At 38.5% G+C, this 25,829-nt stretch overlaps 1 protein-coding gene across 1 annotated transcript in view; it reads right to left on the reverse strand.

Moving 5' to 3' along the window:
* The window catches only part of TNIP3 (TNFAIP3 interacting protein 3), a 45,757-nt gene that overhangs the window by 14,150 nt on the left and 5,778 nt on the right, over positions 1–25,829 (reverse strand). Inside the window, exons 2-6 of the mRNA XM_030450881.1 lie at positions 15,450–15,582; positions 13,699–13,827; positions 9,862–9,978; positions 5,092–5,250; positions 1,614–1,674 (exon numbers count right to left, since the gene is read on the reverse strand). Of these exons, the coding sequence (XP_030306741.1) occupies positions 1,614–1,674; positions 5,092–5,250; positions 9,862–9,978; positions 13,699–13,827; positions 15,450–15,582 (599 nt within the window). The remainder of the gene's footprint in view (positions 1–1,613; positions 1,675–5,091; positions 5,251–9,861; positions 9,979–13,698; positions 13,828–15,449; positions 15,583–25,829) is intronic.

Raw genomic sequence — 25,829 nt, forward strand, 5'->3', positions numbered from 1 at the left:
CCAATGGCTAATAAAATAATCTTATTTTTATCAGCAAAGATAAAAAAAGAGCCCTGAAGATGTTAAAATAAAACATTTCACACAGCATTGAGATGGGGCTCTTGAGAATTCCTCCTGAGAATTCTATTGGTGACTGAATACAAAAGGAAAGGGAAAAGTCTTCAAGTGTCTTACTCCCTGTCCCACTGAGAAGGAGGAATTTGGATGTTCTGGACAAGAAACAGTAGCAGAAGGCCAGAGTGTGGATCAAAACATGAGCCAGAAGTTGAGCCATATAATCAAATTGGGTAAACTCTTTTTCTTCAGATCTTGCAAGTGTACTGCCCTGGACCACAGGCACAGTTGCTGATTGAATGTGTTTCATTTACTTTGATAAACACCTTCCCTGTATTCTCTGGTGCAGTAAATCACTTTTTAAGTTCAAGTGGAAGGAACTACAAAATTAATCTCCTGTCCCCTCTTGCAGTCACAGGACAACTTTCCCCACAACCACATCAGAGCCCCCTGAGCAGTCACCATGCAATTACAGGGAGCTCATCCTCCATTTTGGCAAGCTATGTTCACACCCTACCCTCTTCTGTGCAAATGTGGATGACAATAAATAATGGAACAGTTGCTCTGTAGCCATGCTTTTCTTCTAGATGTTACAAATAGCTTTTTGTGAAGAGCCCCTGCCACCCCATATGGTACCCACTCACACCACGGAATGGCAGACATGTAAAGAACACATACTCCTGCAGTGCACACCAGCAAACTTTGCTGGTCCTCCTGCAGCATAGGAAGGTGTATCATTATCTGAGATGGTATCTCTTGCAAAGGGCCTCAAGACATGAGCAGAAAAAAACCCAAAAGCTTTAGGTGCCATAATTCTCAACCTTTTGAGAGAAAAGGAGTAGTTCAGAGGAGTTTCTGAAGGAAAAGATCCAGAAGGGCAGATTCTCACCCAGAACAATGTCCCTTCTTCCTTGTGCTCTCTGGCATCTAACTTCCAAGCGATCTGAAATGAGTATTTTGAAACACACAGGGACTTGGCATGATTTCAAATCCAGGTACAAATATTAAATAGCCCCCCTGTTTTCCAAAGATAGGTTGCACTGACACTTGGGCTACTACTTACATTCATCCAATTACATGATTTTATTTTCAGACCTTGAACTACCGGAGCAGATCAAGAATACCCATGGGCAATTCGCCTTTAGGTGAAACAGTGTTCTAAAGCCTATACTGGGTTCCCAAGGTCTTCTAAAATCTGCCCCATCTCGGCCCCAGGTTTGGCACATAATTAAATTTAGATTTAGCTAGAGCGACAGAAGCTCTATGGACAACTCTGAGGGTATCTGTTCTTTACGACTGGGTGTTTAATGAGGCAAATGTGCAATCCTATAATGTGTAATAGAGACTTTATGAATTGCAGCAGAGCTGAAAGCTGTAATGTAGATGGTATTACATTAGAAACCTCACCTGTGTTGCACATACACCAACCTCGGCTCTCTGAGGCAAAGCTGTCACGTGAGCACTCAACAGATAAAAAGGAAAGCTTACTCTGCATCTCTTAAAGGCCTTCACTTTTAAAAAGTACATTTAAAATATGCTCTGTACAGCTGTTGTCTTACCATTTGCCTTGTGCTGCACATCTGGCGGAAACTGGTCAGGAACATACCACTGATAGTCTGGCTGTACAGAACAATAAAACATTATTACAGCAATATGGATTTCATAGACACTTCAAACAAAAGAACAGTAATGGGATAAAAATATAATCATGCTGTGAAGCATTTTATTAGTCCTACAAAAGCAGTTTACAAATAAATCTATTCAGCTTTGTATTTCCACTGAATGAGTCCTTCAGCTTGCTTCCTTTTTTATGACGTGGTTTGGAGGTTTGCTCATTAGAAATATTGGTATAAACCTTTCTAGATCCCACAAATCAAAAGCAACATTAACAGGAACAAATCAGATTTTAAAAGGGATAAGGAACAAAGTGCACCAGAAGATATTACCAAGCATCCCATTCCTGGTACTAAAAACCCCAGAGAAACCTGGCACACACTGACCTGACAGGTGAAGCTGTTTCAGTGTGAATACATTTTGTGTAACAACTGTAACATGTTACACAAAATGTGTGTCCATGTGACAAAATTAACCCATTTATAAAAATTTCTCTACCCTCCTGCCTTCCCCACAGGTTAGCATTAGTGTTACTATAACACGAGCTGTTCTCAAATAGCTTCCTAAAAATACTGTGGGATGGGAAAAACTTTCATCTTTCCTGCAAGAGAAAATACTGAGAAGGTTACAACCATGTAAACATAATTTTGTCCAGGGAAATTCTGGAAGAAATATTACATTATAGTTTATACCACACACCATGGTAAATGAGTAGCAAATTACTACTAGAGAAAACAATTTTGGGATCAGACATTTAAACTGAAGTCGTATTAAGATGTCTATCTGGCGTAAGTAGTACATGCAAGCTTGTCCAATTCCAGGTATTTACTGGTTCAAATTACTTAAACTGGAAAAATAATTCTTGTTTTGCAGAAATTGCTCTGAGAAAATCCTGAGTAGTCCCAAGAAGACTCTTAGATTTCAACTTGCAGGGAAGAAATCTCAAAGGCTTAAAAAGAAGTTTTGCCTAAATAAAGATAGCAGGATGAAGCTCTAGATGCACGAAACAGATTTAATTTTTATGTATGCTGTAACTCATAGGTAAAAAAGCAGTAATCACTCTCACATGCTGTTGGGGAAAAAAATGAGCTAACTTACTTGTCCTGGTTTGGACCAGGATAAAGGTGATTTTCTGTCTTGTACTTTTGCTTTTAGCTAAGTCTCTTGTAAGTAGTTGCACGTTCATTTACGTTCATACCATCCATGGGAATTATTAACTAATTCCATCCTTGTGGGCAAAAAAATAGGCTTTGGTACACAGCAAGACTGTTTTGTTTTAAGCACAGGGAGTTCTAGTGATGGCTCAAAATAAGCTTATTTGCATTGCTTTTTTAAGTTTGTTGAATTTTCTGTTCTCTGATCCACTCTCCTCCTTTTTAAGAATTTACACCACACAAACTTGAATTAATTTCAGAAACCAGAGGTGCATTTTATATTAGACTAAACAAAATGCTTCTACTAACAAAATAAAAAGGAAAAGGTGCAAGATATAAAAAAGAACAGAAAAGGAAAAGCACAGACTAAATACACAAGATTACATACATTAACTCGGGACACTCATTAAATTCTAACACCTTTCCTCATTTCCAAACAAATTGCTCAGGGAGGTATCAAAAGCTCAGAACAGCAACATTGCACTCACACAGACAAAGACTTTCAAAGAAAACTCAAAAGGAAACCGGGAGTTACAAAGCAACCAGTCAAACCGACCCCATGCTCCAGCAGGAATGGCCAAGTTGTAAACCCAGTGATCCCTCGCAGAATTAGAAACCCAGATGATGAAAGTTCAGGGAGAAGAGCCAAAATAATCTGGGACAGTGTCCAAATTGCAGTGAAAAACATTCTGCAATACTTCCAACTCTGATAAGTAGGCAGATAAGCATACTCCTGAAGCACAGAAATTACTTGTTTGACCACAGCTTTTCCAATGGGTTTCTACAGCCTAAAAGCCTTGTATGTGTTCTGCAAAAAAATCATCATTTCTCCAATAATAAGCACCTTTCCATATGTGACAGCTTTATAGTCAGAAACAGATATTGTGTACTTAAAATGACATTGACCATGTTTAAATGAATTCTTACCAGGTCTGAACATGCACAGCCTGCATTGATAACCCAAAGCACTTAAAAAATATCCTCTTTGAAGCAGTATTTTTCTTGAGATAGCTAACCCTCCCTCCCATAACATGCCCTAGTGCAAAGCTATCCTTCTTCATGCTGAGGAACACAGGACCTTGTTGTGTCCCAGTAAAAAAGACAAATTTCCCATTGTGTTAGCCACACTTGGATTCAACTTCCACTTCTGCTGATTTTTTAATATATTTTTTTTCAGTACATAGGCTTCCTTGAGAAAACTGCATTCCTAAAGTATTCACAGCCAAAGAGTCTCGCCCTCATCAGAGCCTTATTCCTCACGTAATCCCATTTCACAGCAGCTTACCAGAGGAAAGATACTACTGGGTACAAGTAACAGCATCTGTGATTTTGTCCTTACAGTTTAAAAGCAGCATTGTGAATCCTGCTGATAGCTTGTCTGCCCACCCCAGAAGGCACACAGGGAGCATGGGATTGTGCAGTCCAGCTGCAGCAACACTGACTGACGGCAGAATAGTTATATCAGCTTTGAATACAGAAACTGTAAGTGAGGAATGAAAGACATTTTCCAAAACAGGGGCAGAAAAAGAAATACCCAGTGTGAGATATAGAAATTAGAAATTTTAGGCCACAAGCTTTCTTAGACTGAATAGACGGAAATAACCAGAAGAATGCTGACCACAGCATTATACTGAAAGCACAGAACTACGCTCTTGAGAACAGACCCATATTTATGACTTTGGGTAACTACATAGCTAGAAAGCCTAATGAACGTGTAAGCCCAGTTGGGTTTAATGGCAGTAAATTAATAAGAAATCAGCAAGAGTCCGATCAACCAACCTCATTTTTTAAGTTAAGGAATTCCCTTTTTCTTCTTGGTGCTATTATAGACAAATAGTATTTGCCAAACTAAATTAAAAATACATACACATTTATAAATAAAGTATATATCATCAGACATATATTTAAATTGCTGCATTTCTTCCACTTAGTGCAGATTTCTGTTGGTTATGCTTTGATTTGCACATGACATCACAGTGCAATTCACTATTGAAGACAGAGGAACAGAAAGGAAGCACATGACTACTGAAGAGAAAATCAGCCTTTTAATGCAGACAGCAAGGGAAGAGAGAGATCACAGCTATTAGGAAGGCTGTTCCAGACCTAGGACTAATTCTAAAACCAATAGAAAATATGGATGTGGAACTGGGAAACAATGGATTTAGTTACTGGTGAGGATGACACTGTAATAACATCATGTTTTCTCCTGAAAACCATGCTGAGAAAAAAAACAGTGGCCTTGTGAAATGGAAGATGGTAGGAACCTTACTGAGTGGTGTTGCTGCTCATGTGCCCTGCCAGATGTTCCATGTGCTTGAGGATCTTGATAGTGCAGAACCAACCCACAATTCCCATAATTAATACGTGGTGAGAGGTAGAGGGGAGGTGGGTAGCTGGGCCTCTCAGACTGTACCAGGAAGTCTTTCATCTGTCAAAAAAATAAGAAAAGCAAGAAGAAATTCATTAATAGCAAGATATGATGACCAACAGAAAATTCAAAAAGCAATGGGGAAGAAACACTTCTCTCTCAGCACAGGTCACAATGCTGCTCGTTCAGTCCCTTCACACTCTTCATGGTTAAACAAATTATTTTAAAAAGCTGACTTGTGCCATACCAGAGTCCTAAGGCCCACCTCTCAGCAGACCAGGGTGCTCCAAGCCCCATCCAACCTTGACTTGAACATGTCCAGGGTGGGGACAGCCACAACTTCCCCAGGCGACCTGTGCCAGGTTCTCACCCCCCTCACAGGAAAGAAATTCTTCCTAATATCTAATCTAAATCTACCCTCTTTCATCTAAAAACTGCTCTCCCTTGTCCTATCACTCCATGCCCTTGTAAAAAGTCCCTCCCCAGCTTTCCTGTAGCCCCTTCAGGAAGGTTGTCTAAGATCTCATCAGAGCCTTCCCTTCTCCAGGATGAACAACCCCAACTCTCTCAGCCTGTCTCCATAGTAGAGCAATTCTAGCCTCTGACCTGCTTTCTGGCCTTCCTCTGTACTCAGTCTCCATGTCCTTCTTCTTTTGGGGCATTCCCTCTGGAACTGTTATTCTACATCTGCATGAAATGCTCCCAGGCATATATAAAATCAGAGCCAACCTGAGGTCTTACTGCAGCAGTAACCAGGATGCCCAGCCTGCTCTCCATTCCCAATGAAGCTGATGGAAGTGAAAGGCAATTGACAGCACTTTCCTCATACTATTGCAAGACCTTATTGGTATGGAAGTAATAATAAGCCAGTTTGTTGCAAATAAGCCAATACTAGTTTCCATTTCACAACAACATTGGGAAGGACAACATATCACCACACAACATTTCAGTAATCATCCATTCTTTTAGAAAATTCCACAATTTTGTCAAGACAGGAAACCCCGAAATGGGGATTGAGTTTTGCATGCCATGATTTTACTACAGGTTCCTGAATGTCAGTGAACAGAATACTGAGACTACTGTGAAGAGAGAAAAAAAACCCCAGAGGTGGCACCAGCAAGTTATTATAGCAGTTGCTCAGCTAATTTGAATGGAATTTTTCCTCCTCAGCAAGAGCATTACCGTGTAATTCCACTGTAGAGGTTTGGACTAATTACAGAAAGTTTCTATTTCAAAAGTTGGTTAGATGTTACAATTCTTCTATCAAGTGCCATTGAAACAAGCAACAGTCCTCTGGATTTGTTTTTTGGTTTTTGTTCCCTTTTCCCCTCCATTTCAAGATGCATTTGAAGAGTTTTTGCACTAAGTACTCTGTTCATCTACTTGGAAGTAATATCCAATCATTTCTCATCTTCTTACTGCATTGCTTCAGAATGATTTCATGCCAGGTGGTGCCCTCATATGAAATAGAATGTCAATTAATAGAAGTCAAAAAGCCTTGGGTTGTGTGGAAAGTGAGAAAATAAAAATAAAATACGTATGTGCTGGCAATGGTAATTTTCTTCTGACTCATACCTGAGAGCTTAATTTATTCAGTTGAGACTGTAATCTCTCCCTACTTTTCTGCAATGCTTCTTTCTCTTCATTAAGTCTTTCTCTATCAGTTCTTTCCTTTCTGAAGTCTTCTTTATATATTTGTACCTGCAATCATTCTGACCAAGAGCCACAATGGAAATTTTCATCTACTTTGTTGTTTGGTTGCTTTTTAAACACTGATGTGCATTAGGGATCCCTACTCTTTACAAACCTGCAATCAAAAGCTTCCCTTGTCTTTTTCATGACCAATAAAATATGACAAACAATGGCTATTTTCCAGTGACATCCTACAATTGAAACAGCCCACACCTTCAGTATTCATAGATCCCTAAAATTTTAAAGGTTGATTGGTACATATCAGTTTTAAATATTATAAATAAGGTAGTAAATACTGATCTCTTTAAGGAATAAACAATAGGACAAACAGTTTACCAACATTTTTTCCTGTTTTCTCTTCAAGAAAGTTTTGCACGTTTTGCTTCCCCCAGCATTTCAAATGCAAGCAGCCAGCATCCTGGTGGAGATGGGAGGTGCTGGTACAGCACAAAAAGCCTGACTTCTAGCATAGTCTGACAGAACGTTACCACCTTACCCAACCTAACTTTAAGCCACTGTATAATCATATAATCAAGTAACATCCTGCCTTTTTATAGCCCACTAACCCTAACCCTAAGCTCTCCTGGCTTTGAGCCTGCTTTGCCTTTTTTTTTTTTTTTTTTTTTGCTTTCCCTTTCCATAGTTTCCTACATCTTTACCTTTGGCACTGTGCCAGCTGTCTAACCCAAGGCATGGCCTGAAGGACTAATTGTGTGGAGTAAGTGACAGCATTTAGAGCCATGGTCACATATTAATGACCAGAAGACTTGGACTACTTAGGACTGCCAAAGAATTCAGAACTTGTCTGTGAGGAAAAATAGCCCAGAGGAGGCTATCATGCCCCAGTTGTCAGAAACTGTACGTGGGAAAAATAATTGGCCCATGTGTCTCCTGTCTGCATTATAGGACTTCTTACCAATTGTTTCAAACTACAGCTCAAAGAACCAACCTGATCCACTGCAGAAGCAGAAGGGAATGTTATGTACATAATTCAAAATGGAAATACAGAGGTTTCAGCCTGTTCCACAAAGATAAGCTGCCTCTCAAATACTGAAGGTTGCAACAGCTTAACTGGTTTTTTTGTCACCAGGAATCATAGCACTTCATCCCATTAAAAAATATCTGACTACCCCAGGCACAGTCAGCAAGCACATGAATTCAGAAGCAAATCAGAAATCCATAAATTAGTTGGTGTTAAGCTGACTGGCTTAATTCTTCAGCTAACAAGCAGGCAACCATAAGGAGCTGGAGATTTATGGAACTTCTGCTGATAAATAACAGCAAAAGCAACTTGGGGTGGCAACAATCTCAGAAGTCCTTTCATGTGCTCTTGGTTAATAACTAAAGCCTGCTGCCACTTTATTTCAAAAGAACTTGATGGTCTGGCTCACGCCCTGCCCATCACACACATCCAGTCTTCTTTTTGCTGGCAGAAGCACCTTGACTTCACAGGAGGACTAAAGAAATGTTAATACCTCGAGGAAGAAAGAAGTCCACACAGGGCTCTATAAATTATTTTTGTGAGTTGCCTGTTGCAGCTAATTTTTGCAACATTTGGGTTGGGTTTTTTCTGACCCTATGGTCCCCCCAATAGATATACCCCTCTTCCTGAATAACACTGTAAAAGGAACAAAGGCTTTAGGTGTGGTTGCACAGGGACTCGGCCACACAGCCTGTCCCTTGAGGAGGCACGTGAACCCCCTGACCCTCTGCAGCAGGGCTGTTGCTTGCAGAAACACACATCTCTTGTATCCCTGTCCTTCTACGTGGTTTTCTCCTCCTTTCTTTCTCTCCCAATTCCCCCTCTGCTATCCTGTCCCACCCCACCTCCTCCAGCTGTATGATCTGCTGAAGTTGCAAGGGAACCACTTTGTCAGTTTTGCTATACATGCTGTTGCCCTGAGGAAGTCAGGGACACCTCCCAAAGAATGAATGCCTTCATCTCTTCTGTCACAGCCAGGGATGGGCTGGTGACAGACAAGCTCTGTTGAGATACTGTCACATCACCATTTGTCCCAAGAGTCCCTCCTCTGTATGGTTAAAGCCTTCTGCTCATTTTGCACAGGAGGAAGTCTGGACTCACTGTACAGATTTACAAAATGAAAAAAAGATATTCATAAAATGGATATCCCATGAGAATTCTAAAAAAAAAATAATAATGGTTTATTCTATTTTATTATGTAGAAATAACTCTTTACTGTATGATCAAGTGCAGGACTTTTTCCTCCAGCATGTGGCAAGCATTACATTAAAAAGCAAAATCTGCCTCTGCTGTCATACGTGACAGAAACAAGTATTTTATTCCCACTGAATAAAATTCCCATTTTGATCACATCCATTTGTGTGTCAATAATGTTAACCCTAACACTGTCCAGGATGACAGGCAAAAAACATAAAACTATCTGAAAAGTATCAGGTTTTTAAACTCATTCTTTCATACGGAAAGAAGAAGAGTAAGCAAAGCACTAGAATTGCTCACATCAAAGATTAAAAAAAGCAAACACACTTCTTTCTAGTGATCGGTATGCAGGTTACAGATGCAAATGTTTCACCTCACACTGTGTAAAATTGCAATGCCAACACTCTTGTTTTCCAAGACCAGGATTCTTAGGCAAATCATTAAACATCAAGCTTCTCAGAAAAATAGGAGCACAAGACACGATCAGTAACTCATGAAGTTTAGCACTTCCTGTGGATTAAATTCAGCCCCTAGCAGAGAGCTGGCAGGTTATCTCCAAGAATCAGGAGAGCCATTCTGCTGCTTTGAGTCCAACATAAGTCCTTGCTCTAGGAGTCCTTGAAAAGGACTCGGTTTCACTTCATGGACACTGCTATGATGACAGCATCTTAGGACACCCCATTTGAATGGGACTAAGCTAAACTGGTTCTTCCTTTCAATACCTCTACATAGAAAGTCTACCAGGCACAGTTCTTGGGAGAGAGGGCAAAACTATGCTGGATGAAATCAGCTGTTCTCACCTGCTGTCTGGGAACTTCAAGTTGGGTTCTCATGTCCTCAAGGCTGTTCCTGTCACCTTCTTCTGAAGTAGTTCCAAGAACAGGTGAGTGCTGCTTTTCCAACACATTCAGAAGGGCCTGCAATGTCAAAAAGTAGAATTACTTAACAGAGATTCACTATAGAGAAAAAAAAAGGAAAAAAGAAAAAAAGAAAAAAGAATCCTTTTAAATTGTTAGAATTTGTGCTCTCTAAACATTAGAGTTAGTGGGGTTTTCCCTTTACTTGCAGTTGCTTCAGTTACGTACACTGGATATAAACCCCGTTATAAATAAATTATAAACTATAAATTCATGACGAGGTCCAAATTTTCAAAGTGCCTACACTACTTTCATGAATTTGAGACAATGTCATTTAAGAGCCAGTACTTTTACTTAGATCTATAACATTTACCTATGGAAATCACAGCTGCAAATCTCATTTGTAAACACCATTCCCCTGTTCAAGTCAGATTTGGGAAAATGAAGACAGGTGTCAAAACAATAAAAAGAACCCAACCCACAACCATAAAGCATTATTCAAAGATGGTCTAAAACTGTAGCTACATTAAAGTCTGACTGAAACATTTTTTCCACTAAGAACAAATTTCTTTGACTGGAACTGCAGTAAACCCTCCATCTGAGAGGAAGCTGTGGTCTCTACAGTCTATCACTAGAGGGAGTTAGGAATACACACACTACACTTTTACTCTATTTGCTTTGTATTCTATTCACTCTACTTGGTTTTGCAATGCTTTCACTCTATTTTTCTGAAAAACTCTGCCACAGCTCTCTCCAGGCAACCTCTTCTAATATTTGACCACACTAAAAAAAAATAAGAAAGTGTTTCAGATGATCTAATTTAAAAATAACTGAGTGTTCTGCTTCCTTCACAACATACCATTTTCCCAGTTATCTGCTGGGCCCACTTTTTAAATGGCTCTTTCTTCTGTTAAAAGTCCTTCACTACAGCATATCCTACTAATCATGGCTGACCTGACATTATCAAATGGTAACACACCTTTGGAACTAAGTATGTGTATTCACATAAGATGTTAAGGATTCTCTTAATTTTTGAAGAAGTATCACTATATAGGAGTACTTTTCTTCCAGCTAACCTCCTCGAATCATTTAATGATTTAACCTTGTTAGTTATTTGGACAGTTCTTCAGGATTTTTTAATGTGTATTTGTTTGGTTTGGTTTTGGTTTTATGAGAAGGTTCTATAGCTCCCATTAGGAGATTAAAAAAAAAAAAAATCACATAAATCAGAAAATTTGGTTTTCAAAAGGTTAACAGTAGAGAAAAATACGGTGAGGATTTTTAAAATTTCATTTGGAAGCAATACAGTGAGACTCCATTTTATCATTTCAAATAAAATAGGAAACTGGAACACAAACAAAGCTGAACTGGTTTACTGTCATACTAAAGCCACATCAAAATCTTTGTGGAAAGATCCCAAGAGACATTCTGAGAAGTGCTCAGTATAGAGGGAAAAAAAAAATCTGTAATGCTGCTATTAGGTCAATAGCAAATTGCTATCAATAAGTGAAGTTATTGAAGAAATTAAGATATTGCTGTTCCACTAGTTTTAAAACACAACTTAATAAAATTATCATGAGACATTTGAAATTAAAATTAATCAATTTGTAAAAATATGTAACTGAGATTAGTACCGTCTAATTAGCAAATCTGAGAAATGACAGCTTCTAGGCACCCAGAACTACCCTGCTTCTAAGAGGTACAAAAAGGAATAATGGTCCATGTATGTAGAAGCCTCTTAATCTAAACTCAAGAGTGTGTTAAACTTGGACGGAAGTCTGGAAGTGAATTTCCTTACAGCCATGAGAAATGGGATGAAGCTAAACACTACTTAAAATTATGCCTTTCATTAAAAAAAAAAACAAAAAACCAAACAGATTAACAGATTTTCCTATCAGGGGAAATACATTAGATTTTCTTAATCTGTGCTTCAGTAACAACTGAGATGATGCTGCAGCAAAGTTACAAACTAAATTGAAATCTTGGCTTGTACTTGAACTGCCACAGGACAGCTAATAAAATTGGGACATAGTGTTGCAAACTGTTAATGGCATTGTAACATCACTTTCATGCTGCAGAAATGAAAGTAGGATGAGATCAGACTCTATGCTTCGGGTACCTGAATGCCCAGCTCAAAGTTGGATGAAAGCAAAAGTAAAGAAGTCAATGTACCTACAGTAAAACAAGTAGCAGAATCTTCACCAAACTGAGAATTAAGCAGCTGAAAATGAGATGAAAAAAACATGTATATATAATAGTCATAGTTGTATTTTAAAAGAGTAAAAGAGCTGGGTCAGCTTAGCTAAACTGTCCTCTGGTGAAAATAAAATTGTTCTGTGTAGCTCTAGGGAGTGAGTGCCCCTGACATGAGTCATTATTTTCCCTAGAGGACAGTTCTGATACATAGAGAGGAGATCCTTGTGTGAAGCTGGTCTGCTCAACACTACGACCAGAAGAACAAATTAACATCATCTGGCCAGAATAAATTGAGCCCAATTGAAACAGATGAAAGCATCTAATGAGAGAAGGGTTGCAGCTCTAGAACAGCCATCCAACAGAAGTAAAGTAGTACGGAGAAGTAGAGTTAAGTATGTTTAAGGAACAAATTGTTTGATTTCAGAGAATTTTTAAAAATGTCTAGTCAATGAACCCGCAATAGCAGGGAACTAAATTTAAAAGGGCATAGAGGGCCCCTTCCAGTCTTACCTGCATTCATGACATGAATTTGAAGGATGCAAATTCACAGAAATTCAATAAATTACTCATTGGAAAGTGTATTATATGAAATTGATGACCATACATGAAACTGATGAACATACATGAAATGGACCATTTAAAAGAATGGTCTATTTACGCACCTATCCTTGTTTCAACCACACTGTAATATAGGATAGCAAAATAAAATATTGAAATAAATTGTTTTACAAACAAGACCTTGAATTAAACTTATGCTGAGGCACTGAGCAAATCTTGTCAATGCATTTTAAAAGGAACTAGTGATAATTTGTTCTGTCAGATTTTTTAAATATGGCAACATTACTTTTTTGCTTTGACTTTTGTACATCATGACCCTTTAGTTTATGCATCACTTGAAGTTACACAGCAATAGCATTTCCTCAGGAAGTGTTTGTGGTTCACCATGAAATATGAAGTTGTTAGAAAACACCCACTGCTTTATGTGATCTTTTGATTTAACAAAATTAAATTTATTACTTTTCCTCAGTTAAGAGGAGATAAATCCCATTTAGTTATTTTATAGCAATTTCCTCAGTGAGACAAATGTAACATAATACTTATATGTACACATATAAAAAGTAAGATAGGAGCATGCCTTGTGAAAAGAAACCATTATTCCCAATCACAGAATACATGCAAACCAACAGGCTTCAAAACTGTATACATTTTTTTTAATAGCAGTGTTTCACTGGATGCATATGAAAGCATCTTTTTGCCATTTCCTTTTTTTTATTCTAAGGAGGAAGAAGGTACAAAAAGATAAGATATTACAGGCAGAGGTTTACCAGAAGCCAAAGATTCTCTTAACTTTCCTCTTTACAACATAACCCAGCCACATGCAAAGAACAGCATGCATAGGTATTAGCTAAAATAAGTTCTTTCTTGTATCCCCAGCTCCTGAATAGCAATCATGAGTTTGCTACCACAAACACATTGTTCACCCAGGACTGAAAAGATGGACATCTGGTAGAGGTCACTGCTTGACAACAGAGACCCTGTAATTAAAGGAAGAGGTCCTGGTCAGAGGGTCACTCTCATTCATACCTTATTGAGACAAGCTATTTCACACTCATAGTGTTCTTTCATTCTGATCACTGAGGCATTCTTCTCCTTCAGGAGCTTGTTCTCTTCTTCCATTTCAGGGAGAGCTTCACTAAGGACTTTTGTCTCTTTCTGGGGTACAAAAATATAGAGATGTTGCTGAAATGCAGATGGAATAATTTTTACAGAACAATTTTCAGAATATCTGCTGTCTGGCAGATGTGAGGCATTTTTACTGTCCCAAAAACAGCTGGGAAGGAAGGCAACAGGAAGGCAGATGGTTAGTAAAACCCAGATATGATAAAGCCTGTTGAAATTGTTTTGACCACTCACCACATGATGTGACAGAGACAAGATAACAGACTAAATCTCTCCTCTCCAAGGTCTGCAGTTGCACAGAAGCATGAGAAAGCTGGCAGACCAAGTAGATCAGTGCCATTCAGATGATTATCCAAAACCTACACTGCTCTTATGTACTCATAGTGTAAGGCCAGGGCGAAACACTGATGGATTCCCAGCTGTTCAGTGTTATACAACATTAAAGACAAAACCAGATCTCAGTATCACATACTGCGGGGACTTTTTCCACTACACAAGAGACTGAGGCAGGTCTCGGCCCACTCAAGAATTAGCAAGCTACCAACCAAGGCTTAAAAATCCACTTTCTTTGACCCTATCCCAATAGCTGTTGACTTGAGCTTGACTCTTCCTAGTGCACATGCCTACACTGTTGCCACCACAGTGAGCTAGCAAGAAGATGTCCCTGCTTGCACCAGTGCACATACACTAATCTTTGAAGGTGATAGTATAGGAATTATTAGGACAAACTTTGATTGTCTTCTCCTATGGCTTGAAGCAAGGCTATTTTCAATTTATGAGCTAAGACCTGAATCAAGCCCTGAAGCAAATGGCACTGTGTAAGTTGCCCCCATAAGTGCAACACATTTCTCATTAGCCTGCTTTTGACAGACTATCTTAGACCAAAGTTGTTTAGTCATACAAAACAGAATGGCCTGCTTAAAAATAAAATAATAATAATAAAAAAAATAAGTAAGTTGCAGAAGACTATTTTAAAGTGACTGGAAAAATGAGAGCCAAAATCTCATTCACACAACACAATATGAATGTGGTTTCTTCTGTTCAACAGGCATGTCTCTGAACAGCAAGCCAGTAGGCATTTATGGCTTGAACTTGGAATTATCCATTGTTCTAATCAGTAAAAGGCTTCTTCCTATATCTCCCTTTTTCTGACAACAGCTCTAGCAACATAAACACATTTCATTAATTTGAGAAGAGCTTAGATGAGTGTAAAATATTGATGCCTAATATGACTTAGCCTAATATGACTAATGTCTCACCTCTCATTTCAGTTTAACTCTTAAACAAAAAACAAACAGAACCCAGATGGAACACAGCATCATGACAGGCTGCAATTAAAGTAGGGCAGATAAAGGAATCATAGGCTGAAGGATGTGCTGAAAATTAGTTCATTCTGCAGACCTAAATTTTCTCTGTCTCAAATATTTGCCTTTATACCACAATAAATATTTTTATGGAAAAAAAAAACCCATCAACAAATAAAACCAAAATGGTAAATGAGGGAATATGTTTACAGACATTTCTTGATGCATCATTTCTGTTCAATGCATCATTTCAGAAATCAAAAAGCTTCATGTGTAACAAAGATGCCATGGGAACATCCCCTGAATGTTCTTTCTGGAGAGATAAGCATTGCAAAAGCAGACTGTGCTTACCTCAAGCGAACACAAAGTTCTCTGAGGACTTGGACTCTCTTGGGCAATAGGTTTGCGGTCCTCGTACAGCTGGTAAGTGTTATGCTTCTCTATCGGGTTTCTTAATTCAACATCAAGCTCTTTACTTTCATACCTAATTGGAAAAAAATAGCAATGTTAACTTTTAGACCAAAATTTAAAATGCAGAGAAGTTAAGTTTGTTACTTGTCTTCTGAATGTGACAACACAGACAACAGAGCTGGTCCTGCACTGAGCTCCTGCTGCCTTCCTTCTTGTTACACAGAGAGCACTTAGAGCAGCATCACACAGGCAATCTCTAAGTGTTTTGTGACAGAAAATAGTTTAAAATACTTAAATAAGCAGTCTTCATGAATTTTGCTACCTTGTATCTACAAAATCCAACTCAATCCTTTTAGGGATTTTATGAAGATTGGTCATGTGCCCCCAGCTCCCCCTATCCACCTTAAGTTTCAAGAATTTGATGTTCAGTTTTAACAAAAATGCAATCAAACTTATTAAAGTGGTTTTCAACTCCAAAACTATCTGCTTTGTTCACCAGGTAATTTGATGGCACATTTTTTTTCCTGTAACATTTCATTATACATACCTGACATGCATTTTCAAACTTTTTTTTCCTGAAAGTTTATTTTAAAAACATTCACATCTTGTAAAAATTGTTCTGTTGTGAATAATATGAACCTGTTTGGTGAGAAAATTCTTTTCTTTCAGACTGTCTGCTAAGGACACAGAGGACTTACGTGTGCTTAAGGGTGTGCTCCAAATTCAAAACACTAACTAGCAGTTAGTTAGGGCTGATTAACTTGATGGAATGTGACTTTACAGAGTGGACCAAGGCATAATTAAAAAAAAAAAGTCAGAAAGCCCTGGATCCAACACAAGTTTTCAATAAATTCTCACATCTTCTGAAAGATCAGATCTTCATTTCCTAATCAGCTTCAACCAACTCTGAATATCTCAATATCAGGAGTAACTTCTTTACAGAAGGGTTGTTCAGAACTGGAACAGGCTCTAGTTCATGGTTTAGTGGTGAATCATTAGGAATAGGCTAATAGAGTTAGGACAAGGCTGGACTCAATGATCTCTAAGGTCTTTTCCAGCCTGAGCAACTCTATGATTCTAAATATAAGTAACGTATGACCAGAAGCCAACCTGCAATGCTCAAAAGTACCACAAACCTGTTCTATCAAAATTTTTCTTGATTTAGACCCTGATTGCCAGTTCTTGATGACTACCTGAGCTTCCCCTGAGGAACTCTAGAAGGTACACAATATTTAACTTCTACAGAAAACGTTTTTTTCAAAACCATTTTTTGCTTTGTGAAGTTCCCAGGGAGGTTTCTACACCATTAATAATCTTACTGTTCTACACTGTTGCAAATGTTTTCTAAAATAAAGTATTTTGGCTTTCAATAATTAAATCATTCAAACTGGCAGTCTGTTAGGAAAAAAACCTTCAGAAAAAAAATTCCATTAAAATCTGGGATTAAATGTTTTTGTATTACAAAATGTTACAGATGTTTTTGTATTTTTTTAAATAAATCATCAGACAACATTAAAACCATTTTCATGTGGCCATGTAGCTTTATAAACTATATGAAGACATAAAATATATAATTCATCCCACTTATATACCATGCTATGATTAATTAAAAAAACAATATAAGAGTAATCAGAATATGAAAACCTCTTTGTAAACTTAGAGTTAGGTGATAAATATCAATTTTTGAGAAAATTAAAACATTTCACATGGAGGGAGAACCTACAGATGTAATGAAGGAAGCTGGTCTCCCAGCATAGGTTTAGCAACTTGTAGAAAAAGGAGAGAGCCCAACCCTACTCACAATTTCCATGTCATATCTGAAGAGTAGTAACCAACATCATTCTAGCCATGTCTTCCAAGAACAGGTCATTAAGTCTGTTCTCTCTGTTTGCATGTTTCCACATCCATGCAGGTTTTCACAGTTAGAGGCTATCATGTCATAATAGCAGTTATGTGGCAACAATTGACATTCCTACATTTCCTAAGCCATTTATTGTAAAATATTACGACCAAAGAAATATAACTATTTAAAATAATAATTTCAAGGCTGGGTTGCAGGAGTCATTATCCTGTGATTGGTGAAAGCACAAACACACACTATAAACAATTGTGGAAAAAGGTTTCAAGGCAGGATTTACAGCCAGTTTCCAGCACCACAGAGTCATATTTTGATGGGAAATGAATTCCAGAGTCAAGGGGTTAAACAGATGCTTTATTCCCTTGGGTGGGCATTTGGGACATAGGATTCCTGCTTGACTATGCTTCAGTAGCATATCCATGATAAAAGTAGTTTAGCATTTGAACTCTGGAGGATAAACTGGTTTGGATAAATTAAAAAAACATGGCAAATTTCAGTGCAAACTAGTTCACCTAATATTTCCTCTATTACAATAATGCACTTCATTTCATAAAAAGGCCTTTAGAATATGAGAGAAAATGAGACATGGAAGACAATGTTTAACTAATTCGTACCAGAAATAGACTTAAAATAGGAATAAAATTCAGCATTCTTAAAAATGACAGTCAATCTGTAGAATTAGACTATCCTTTTATGTTCCATGTGATTTTACAGCATTTTTGCTCTTTAATTCAGGTTTGTACAATTCTTAGATTTTTTTCATGTATGTACATTGGGATTTTTATATTAAAATCTTATTCTGTTAAGACTAAATGACAAAGAACTTCCAGTCCAACAAGCAAAGGAAGAATGAAATTTTGCCAAGAAAATATGACTACTTTTATTACAGAAAAAAAGCTTAGCAACCTCACCAGCATATACACGTTTAGTAGACTGAGTTGATAGAGAACAGTTACAATGCAGTGCAGCTCCCTAAGGATTTGTGATACTATTCCAGAACCAAATACCAGCAAGGGGTCTTCACTCGGTGTTCAGCTTTGAGAATTTGCGCCAGACCTCTTGGACTTGAGCTCCACTAGGTTCTATGTTCCATCTCACATCTACCACTATAAAAAAGTTCATTGGGCATAAAGCTGACTGTGGTGCTACAAACATAAAAAGGACACCTGCCTTTGATGATAATGACAATATATTTCAAAAGAAAGTGTTTAAAAAAAAACGCAGGAAAAAAAACCACCCCATTTTTTGAAATTATTTCCAGCTTATTTTTTTAATTCAAGTTTCATGCAAAAAAAAGCCAATCACCAGCAGCATTTGAGATCCACCAGGGAGAAGAAGTGCATTGTCTTTGGAGCGACACACCCCAGTTGTTGAGGAAAAAGGTGCTGCACTGCTGCTCGGGAGATAAATGTGAGATTAACAAATAAACTCACTTCAGTCCAAAGAAGAGCATTCCATGAGGCAAAGTGTATGATAAGGGTTAAAGCTTGTACACAGAGTGACTATAGCAGAGAAAACACTTAAAACTTTCTCTCAAATCTGATGTAGCCAAAACATCTGTCTATCACCCCATAAAAGTCCCTACACTTCTGTTCCCTTTATGACACAGGAATGGAGCTCTTAAGGCACTTGTAATAGCCAGCAGCTGTTTGGCTGTCAAATGCCACATCTGGAGAAATTGTGGGCTGTTAATGTGCACAGAAACAATTATTCTTTAATAGTTTTGCTTCATTTTAAGAATTACACAAATCACAACAACAAAAGGGGTGTGTGTTCTTAATGGAAACACATTTGGTTTCTTCTAAAAAAAAAGCCAAAGGGAAAAATAAAAGGCCCTGCAATTAACTGAAGCTGCACCTATAATCTGTCTCATCTCAGTGAAGAGAGAGTAAAGTTACTGATAAACAGGCACTTCATGTCTACCACACATTGCCTATCCTCCTCAACAAGTATGCAGCCTTCAAGAAGCTGATGACTAGCTGGTTCACATAAATGGCATGTTACTTAGCACTTGGGGCTGCTCCTCTCCACACCTGGAGGTCACTCACTGTCCTAGGACAGGGGATGAAACCTGGGTTTCAACACTGCCACCCCACTTCTGTGCGTTACGCAACCTGCACGTCAAGAAAATAACTTTATTCCTCCTCCACTTGGATCTTCTACTGAATTATACCACCAAGACCATAATTGAATTTCTTTCTGATGGACAGTATTTGGGCTGAGATCAAATCTCAGGAAAACAAATTAAATTTTTCTCATCAACTTTCTTAAACTTTAAATGAGTCATGAGTTAGTTAGAGATGACTGCCACTGGAGAAGCAGAAAATGGAGTACTCAGGACACATGTAGCTGATCTCTGAGGTCCCTTCCAACCCAGCCTATTCTATGATTCTATGTGGATCACTAGTGGAAAGGAAATGGATGTTTTGCCATGAACTTCAGCCTAGGGGAAAGCTTAGCCATGCAGAGCCAACAAGTATCGTGATATTTGAGCAGAGGAATTACCCCACTGAAATGCACACGTGCAGAGACCTGGTGGGAAATGGCAGGGAAGTGTTGAAAGTAATTAAAACTAAGTTAAAAAACAAGAAGGGAGACAAATAGAGATGTTTTCAAGTACTCTCTCTTTTTCTATGAAGACCAATAGCTAAAAAAGCCTGCACCCTGTTTCACTCTCCTAGCCTTACTAAGTGCCTTTGTGAAATGGTCTGCTCTCCTACAGCCCTTTCTGGACTGTCTGCTTGCCCCACAGATACAGCCTGACTGCTTGCTTGCTCTATTCAGGTCTGCCAAGTACTCACATCTGTGGAAAGCTGTGGTTCTGACACAGTTACATAGCTGGCATTTTAACTGGTACTTTGCACTATCAGACTAAGACTTCTAAACAGCCCACTTTTCCTCCTACTTCAGCCTTGTCTGGGATGTGGATGCATCAGCAGCACGCTACTGACCTGGGCTGCATCCTTGGAAAAGAAGTTTGTGATTCATTAGGGTCACTGTCTCACATACAGACCTGAGGTATTTTCAGTGATCTACTAACAAGCAGAAAAAAACAGATGAACACCCATTGGAAATGCAGCCAGGAAATTTAACACAGGAGTTGACAGAGTACAACCATCTCTCTTAAAAGTCAAGCCAAATTCTTGCCATTTGTTAGGCAGCCAAGCTGAAAAGCAGAGGAAGCTTCATAGCTCTCTGTGTCACAGCTCTAGGGGCTTGAACTGCCACTGACTGGTACACAGTTTCACAAGGGATGCCACTGAGCCACCACCAGACAGGAACCTGGCACCTCTTTACCTTCACAGAGACAGGCTGGGGTCAACCTACATTCACAGCAGCTCACAATGTCTTGAATAAATGGGAAATCCCACTCCATGAGGGATTTCAATCCCAGTTACCTGGGATTCAATAACAGTTATCATAACAAACTAACCTGGGTAAAAGCACTTCTTACACAGAATCATAGAATGTTTAATTCTATGACTGCAATAAGAAAGAAAGGTAGGGTCCTTTTTCTTGAGCTTTCCTGAACAATCTACAGTTAACCTTTCAACAACTTTTCTTGCTTTATCTCTCTCTCAAATCCAGACACTATATTTATTCCTTTTTAAAGCTACCATTTAATCATTCTCAGCTACCTCAAATTTCTCTTTTTCTTTTTTCCCAGAGGTTATCTTGCTGAACACAGCAGTACTTACTTAAGTACTCAGCACTACTAATTTCCTTAAAGCTCTTTATTACTCACTGACAGTTTTATAAAGGAATCACCATCATCACAGCCTCTTTATAGCCTAGAGTACATCACAACCTTAGCTTCTCTATAGTATACAGTACAACCACTTCTACTGCCATTATCAGCAGAACTAATATTAGTTAATGAGAAAGCAGGAGGTTGTGTCTAAAGAGGCTGTGAAATTACACTTAGAGATATCTGAAACACACCTAGACAGTCCCTCAATAACCTGACCCAAGTATCCCTGCTTTGAGATCCCTACACCATTCACTATGATTTTTCTCTTTTCAGTACAGAAAATTTCTATGCTTCACTTATTTAAATAGAACAGGTACAGAGCTCCACAGGACAGACTAGAGCAAGAAAAAAAAAGTATTAACCTAGATCTCTGGAAAATAAATTGACTGACATACACAGGAAACACTCAAGTGCAAATTTCTGATAATTTACTGTAAATAACTTCTTTAAAAACTAAAAACAGTAAGCAGCCCACATTTAGATACCCCTTTCTGGATAAAAACTCCAGACAGTAAAAAAAAAAAGCAAGCTTTTTTAGTTATGAGGTACCACCACCTCTCCATCACAAATGGGAGAACAGATGGTATAAAAAAAGAAGCCAATGCCACCTTATGCAAAGGAGTCTTTCTGCTCTTGTGCTGTGCTTTGGCAACAGCCTGATGTTCCTTCAGGCTATGTAGGACATCCTCACTTCATTAGAGAAAGAGCCCTGAGTTCTTACCCTTCTCTCTGAGAAACAGTAGCAACGTGATAGTTGCTGGAATTAGCAAACTGGCAGATTGCATAACACCTTTCGTAAGAGCAGCAGTGTGACCCCTGAAAGAAGGAGCCATCAAGATAGAAACTTGCTATTTATAAGCAAATAAGTTTTCAATTTTAAGTGCATCTCTTTATTGGCAACATGAGCTTTTATGTGAAACCACAGCTCAACATTATATAGAAACCATGCTGCTTCATCAATATGAAGAGCAGAAATTTAACATGAAAGGTTGGCAGGAAAAGATCTGAGATGTTTGGCATCCTTCCCACTTCTTAATTCCCACTTCTGCAGGCATTTCTCGCATTTTGAATACATCTGGTAATCACTAATTACAAGGATCCTATTAACAAAAAACATCAATTCATTTCATGTGAAACTTGATTCTAGCTTGTCTGAGTTTTAAGAGTGTCTGTTTAATCATAAAAAACCATGGTCAAGTATGGAAAGCTGTATTTGAGTTCAGTGGGAGGTGCAGAAATACTAAGCCTTGTTTTAGAATACCTAAATTTGGCAAAGTGTCTAGCTCAAAAATATAAAATATGAAAAGTGTCGACCTAGAGTGAACACTCCCTACACCACTGAAACAACAAAAAAGATAAATTGACTTACTGAAATTTGACCATACTCATCCAAAGTAAAAAACAAAAACCCACCAACACAGAATTTTGACTGCTACTCCATTGTTAATTCATCCCACTGGACTTACACGTTTCAGCAGGCTTAAATGTACTTGCCAAGATACACAAAGTATTGCAGCTCATGTGCTGAGAAAACAGGCCACATCACAGGGACACAGGTTAGATGTCATCGAAAAGAAGATACCTGTATTGGTAAAACTCATGCAAGAAGCAAAGAAAGTTTTGAGACCTTGAAAAGAAAAAAATCAAACAGGTGAGGAATATAGAAAAATATATTTATTTATTAGATGTGGCACTTCCAGGTTTTGCACTGACAAGATGGCAAGCCAGACTGCAGGACCTGCAGGGGAGGGGTGCCACACACTCCTGCTGGGATCACACAGTGGGCACATTGGGGTTTTCATGGTCAAGCTCTGCCAAGTCAAGTAAACACACAGAGGCTGCTGAAGCTGACAATTCCCAAATCCTTGACTGACCTAGCTGCACACCCAGCCAGCATAAATAAGCACTTCTCCAGAAGTCCCACTGCTAACATGTGCTGGGGTGGGAAGGTACCCAGGGAGTGCCAGCTCTCCCTCACTCTCCCAGTGCCTTGGCAAGTTCCACTGTACCTGTCTGCTGACTCTTTAGTCACACACAGATTTTGGACCTCAGTGCCAGGCACCTTGATTGAAGGCATGTCTATACATGCCATTTTGTTATCATAGCATGGGCACTGAACCTCCCTCTGATATCCAGTCCAGCGTCTGGGGGAAAAGGCATACAAAGTTACCTGCAGCACAGCTGGCATGACCTCCAGAGCTGAGCACAGTCAGAGCCGAGTCAGCTAGTCAGCTGAGCTACGTAGTGCCAGCTAAGTAGCATTGACACTTGCTTGGATTTGCTTCCACTGTTTCCCAGCTGAGTAATTGCTTTGCCTTTCATTTCTTACAGGTTTTGTTTTTGGTCAAGTATGAAAGTTCTGAAAGGCTTTTTAAATAAATTATTTAATTAAAAAAAAATAACTGAAATTCTCCCCCCAAAAAGCGATGGGTCTGACATGCATTGGCAGCCCCAGCTGCAAAACTTACAGTTACAAATCTGAAAGGAAGAGATGCAGCTAGGTTATTGCACCATGTGTTTTTGTTATTAAAACTGTAGGTTTTGAAACTATAATATGCAATTTAATGCCATATGGCTTTATTTGATCAGAAAAATCGAAGCCAAAATGGCTAAAACTCAGCTACTTCAAAGAATTAAGGCTCTGTAAAAAATAGGAGTTATAATGGACATGAAAAGGATTGCTCAGAATTACATAAATTTTCTGCTTTCTGTCAAAGTTTTTAAGAACAGAAACACCCTGAAGCAAAACAGCATCTGTTTTGCTCACAGATTCATGGGGTTTTTTAAGCTGCTGATTTCATCCTGTATATTAACTACGAGTTACAAAGACAAACATGAAAAACTATAGACAGGTAACAAACTTTAACCATATCTCATGTGGAATATTGGAGCAACTTTTGGCCAAACAAAACTTCCAGTTTGTATCTTCGTCAAAAATGAGTTACAGATGATCTTACGAATCACCCCACAAGGTGTCACTAGAGGTACACCAGTTAAAATCCTCCCCAAACATCCTCCCCTGTATATGCTTCCCCTTCCTATGAAGCATGTTGCGGACAGCTGTGAAAATATGACAAGTGAGAGCTGAGCCAAACTGTGCTCATGCAGCACTGTCCTTTAAGTTGTGGCCTGCTAAGCAGCTAGGCAATAATTTGAACAGTGAGAGAACCTAGAACATACAGATTGATGGGAAATGCAAGTCAGCTTTGGGCATAAACGTTTGAAGAAAAAAATTGCAATGATTTTTAACTTTTACATAGTGGGAGTCAGCAAAAGATGCATTGCCTCATTTTCAGACTCTGAACATAAAGAGGAACAAAATCAGTTATCAGTTCTGCCTCTGTTCCACACAAATACCAGGAAAGATGTCTGGTCACATTTTACTTTACTTTCATCATTCACAATTTTATATTGATCTTTTACCAATTACACCTATCCCTGCAAGCTACAAAGATGTTTTTCAAGTATCTGTTATCATCAGGTATGATGGCATGTTAGTATCCTCGCCTTACTTAAGGCCTTTCCTCTTGAACAATGAACAATACCCGCCTGTGCTGTGATCCTTAGGTCTGACCTAAGTCTTTAATCTTTAGCTTTTAGGAACTGTACCTTGTTTCTTTGATAGAACCTTTAAATGGTCACTTCCCCCCTATTTCATTCTTCAGAAAAAACAGGGAGGCCAAGATAATCCATCAAATCTTTGCAAAGCAGCCATAGGCTAATTAACTGCTAATCAACATTGTCCGGATTATACAATCCAGCCTGATGAAGAGCCTCTTAACTAAGAATGAAGCTGCATGGGGAGGGAGACCACTGGCCATTTTGTCATCACAAAACTGCACTAAATTTCACACCTAAAATAATAAATTAGGGCTGTGGATTCTTGCATCAGGCTTAAGCCTACTAAAAAAGTTACTCTGCATGGATGAGTAAAAATAAGGCTGGTTAGCTCCTCTCCTCTGACTAGTAGTTTAATTCCACCTTGGACTTGACAAACATACAGCAACAACTCTTTGAAGAACTTAATTATTTTATGAGCATGCTGCGAATTATGAGACTTCACATTTTTTTTCATGGTTTTTGTTACCTTTGATAGCCAGGTCTCTTAACCTCTAATTACACCAATCACAATGTGTTCATTTGTACTAGTGTGCGTGTGGCATTTCAATTATATCTTTATGACAAGACTTGTATTTTACAGCTGATCTTGTCAAGACGCTGAATTTGTTTCCCTACACAAGGGTATTTCTTCTAACTTTAATAGCGTGGTTCCTCCACTCCCTTCGAGATTTTAGAGGCTTTTTTGTGTGTAATGTATTTTAATGAATATCTGTGGAGATTGTAATAAAAATCACTTTTTGAGAACCTTGACATTATTAAGTTCACCATTTCAGAACTAAGATTTCTCCTGATTGCTAATAAACAATTCTTGATTTCCCTCCACTTCCATTTCCCCTTTGGCTTCCCCTCATATCATCAGATTTGGAAAGCAGGATGCCTAAAGCTGCAGGCCTTTTAGTACACTCCAGAGTTTAGTACACTCCAGGAAATCAGGTGTATCTAGGATTTCAGAGCCCTGATCTCTATTTTTTTTTTTTTTTTTTAGATCCAGTCTAAAATTTGTTTTGAGTGCTCAATTTCCAAACAAGACAGACACACTATGTGTGATATTTGTTTTGGAAAAACAAAGTTTTGCAAACTCCTTAGTTTA

Source organism: Calypte anna, chromosome 4B (genome assembly GCF_003957555.1).
Source record: "Calypte anna isolate BGI_N300 chromosome 4B, bCalAnn1_v1.p, whole genome shotgun sequence".
In the NCBI taxonomy this organism is placed as follows: domain Eukaryota; kingdom Metazoa; phylum Chordata; class Aves; order Apodiformes; family Trochilidae; genus Calypte; species Calypte anna.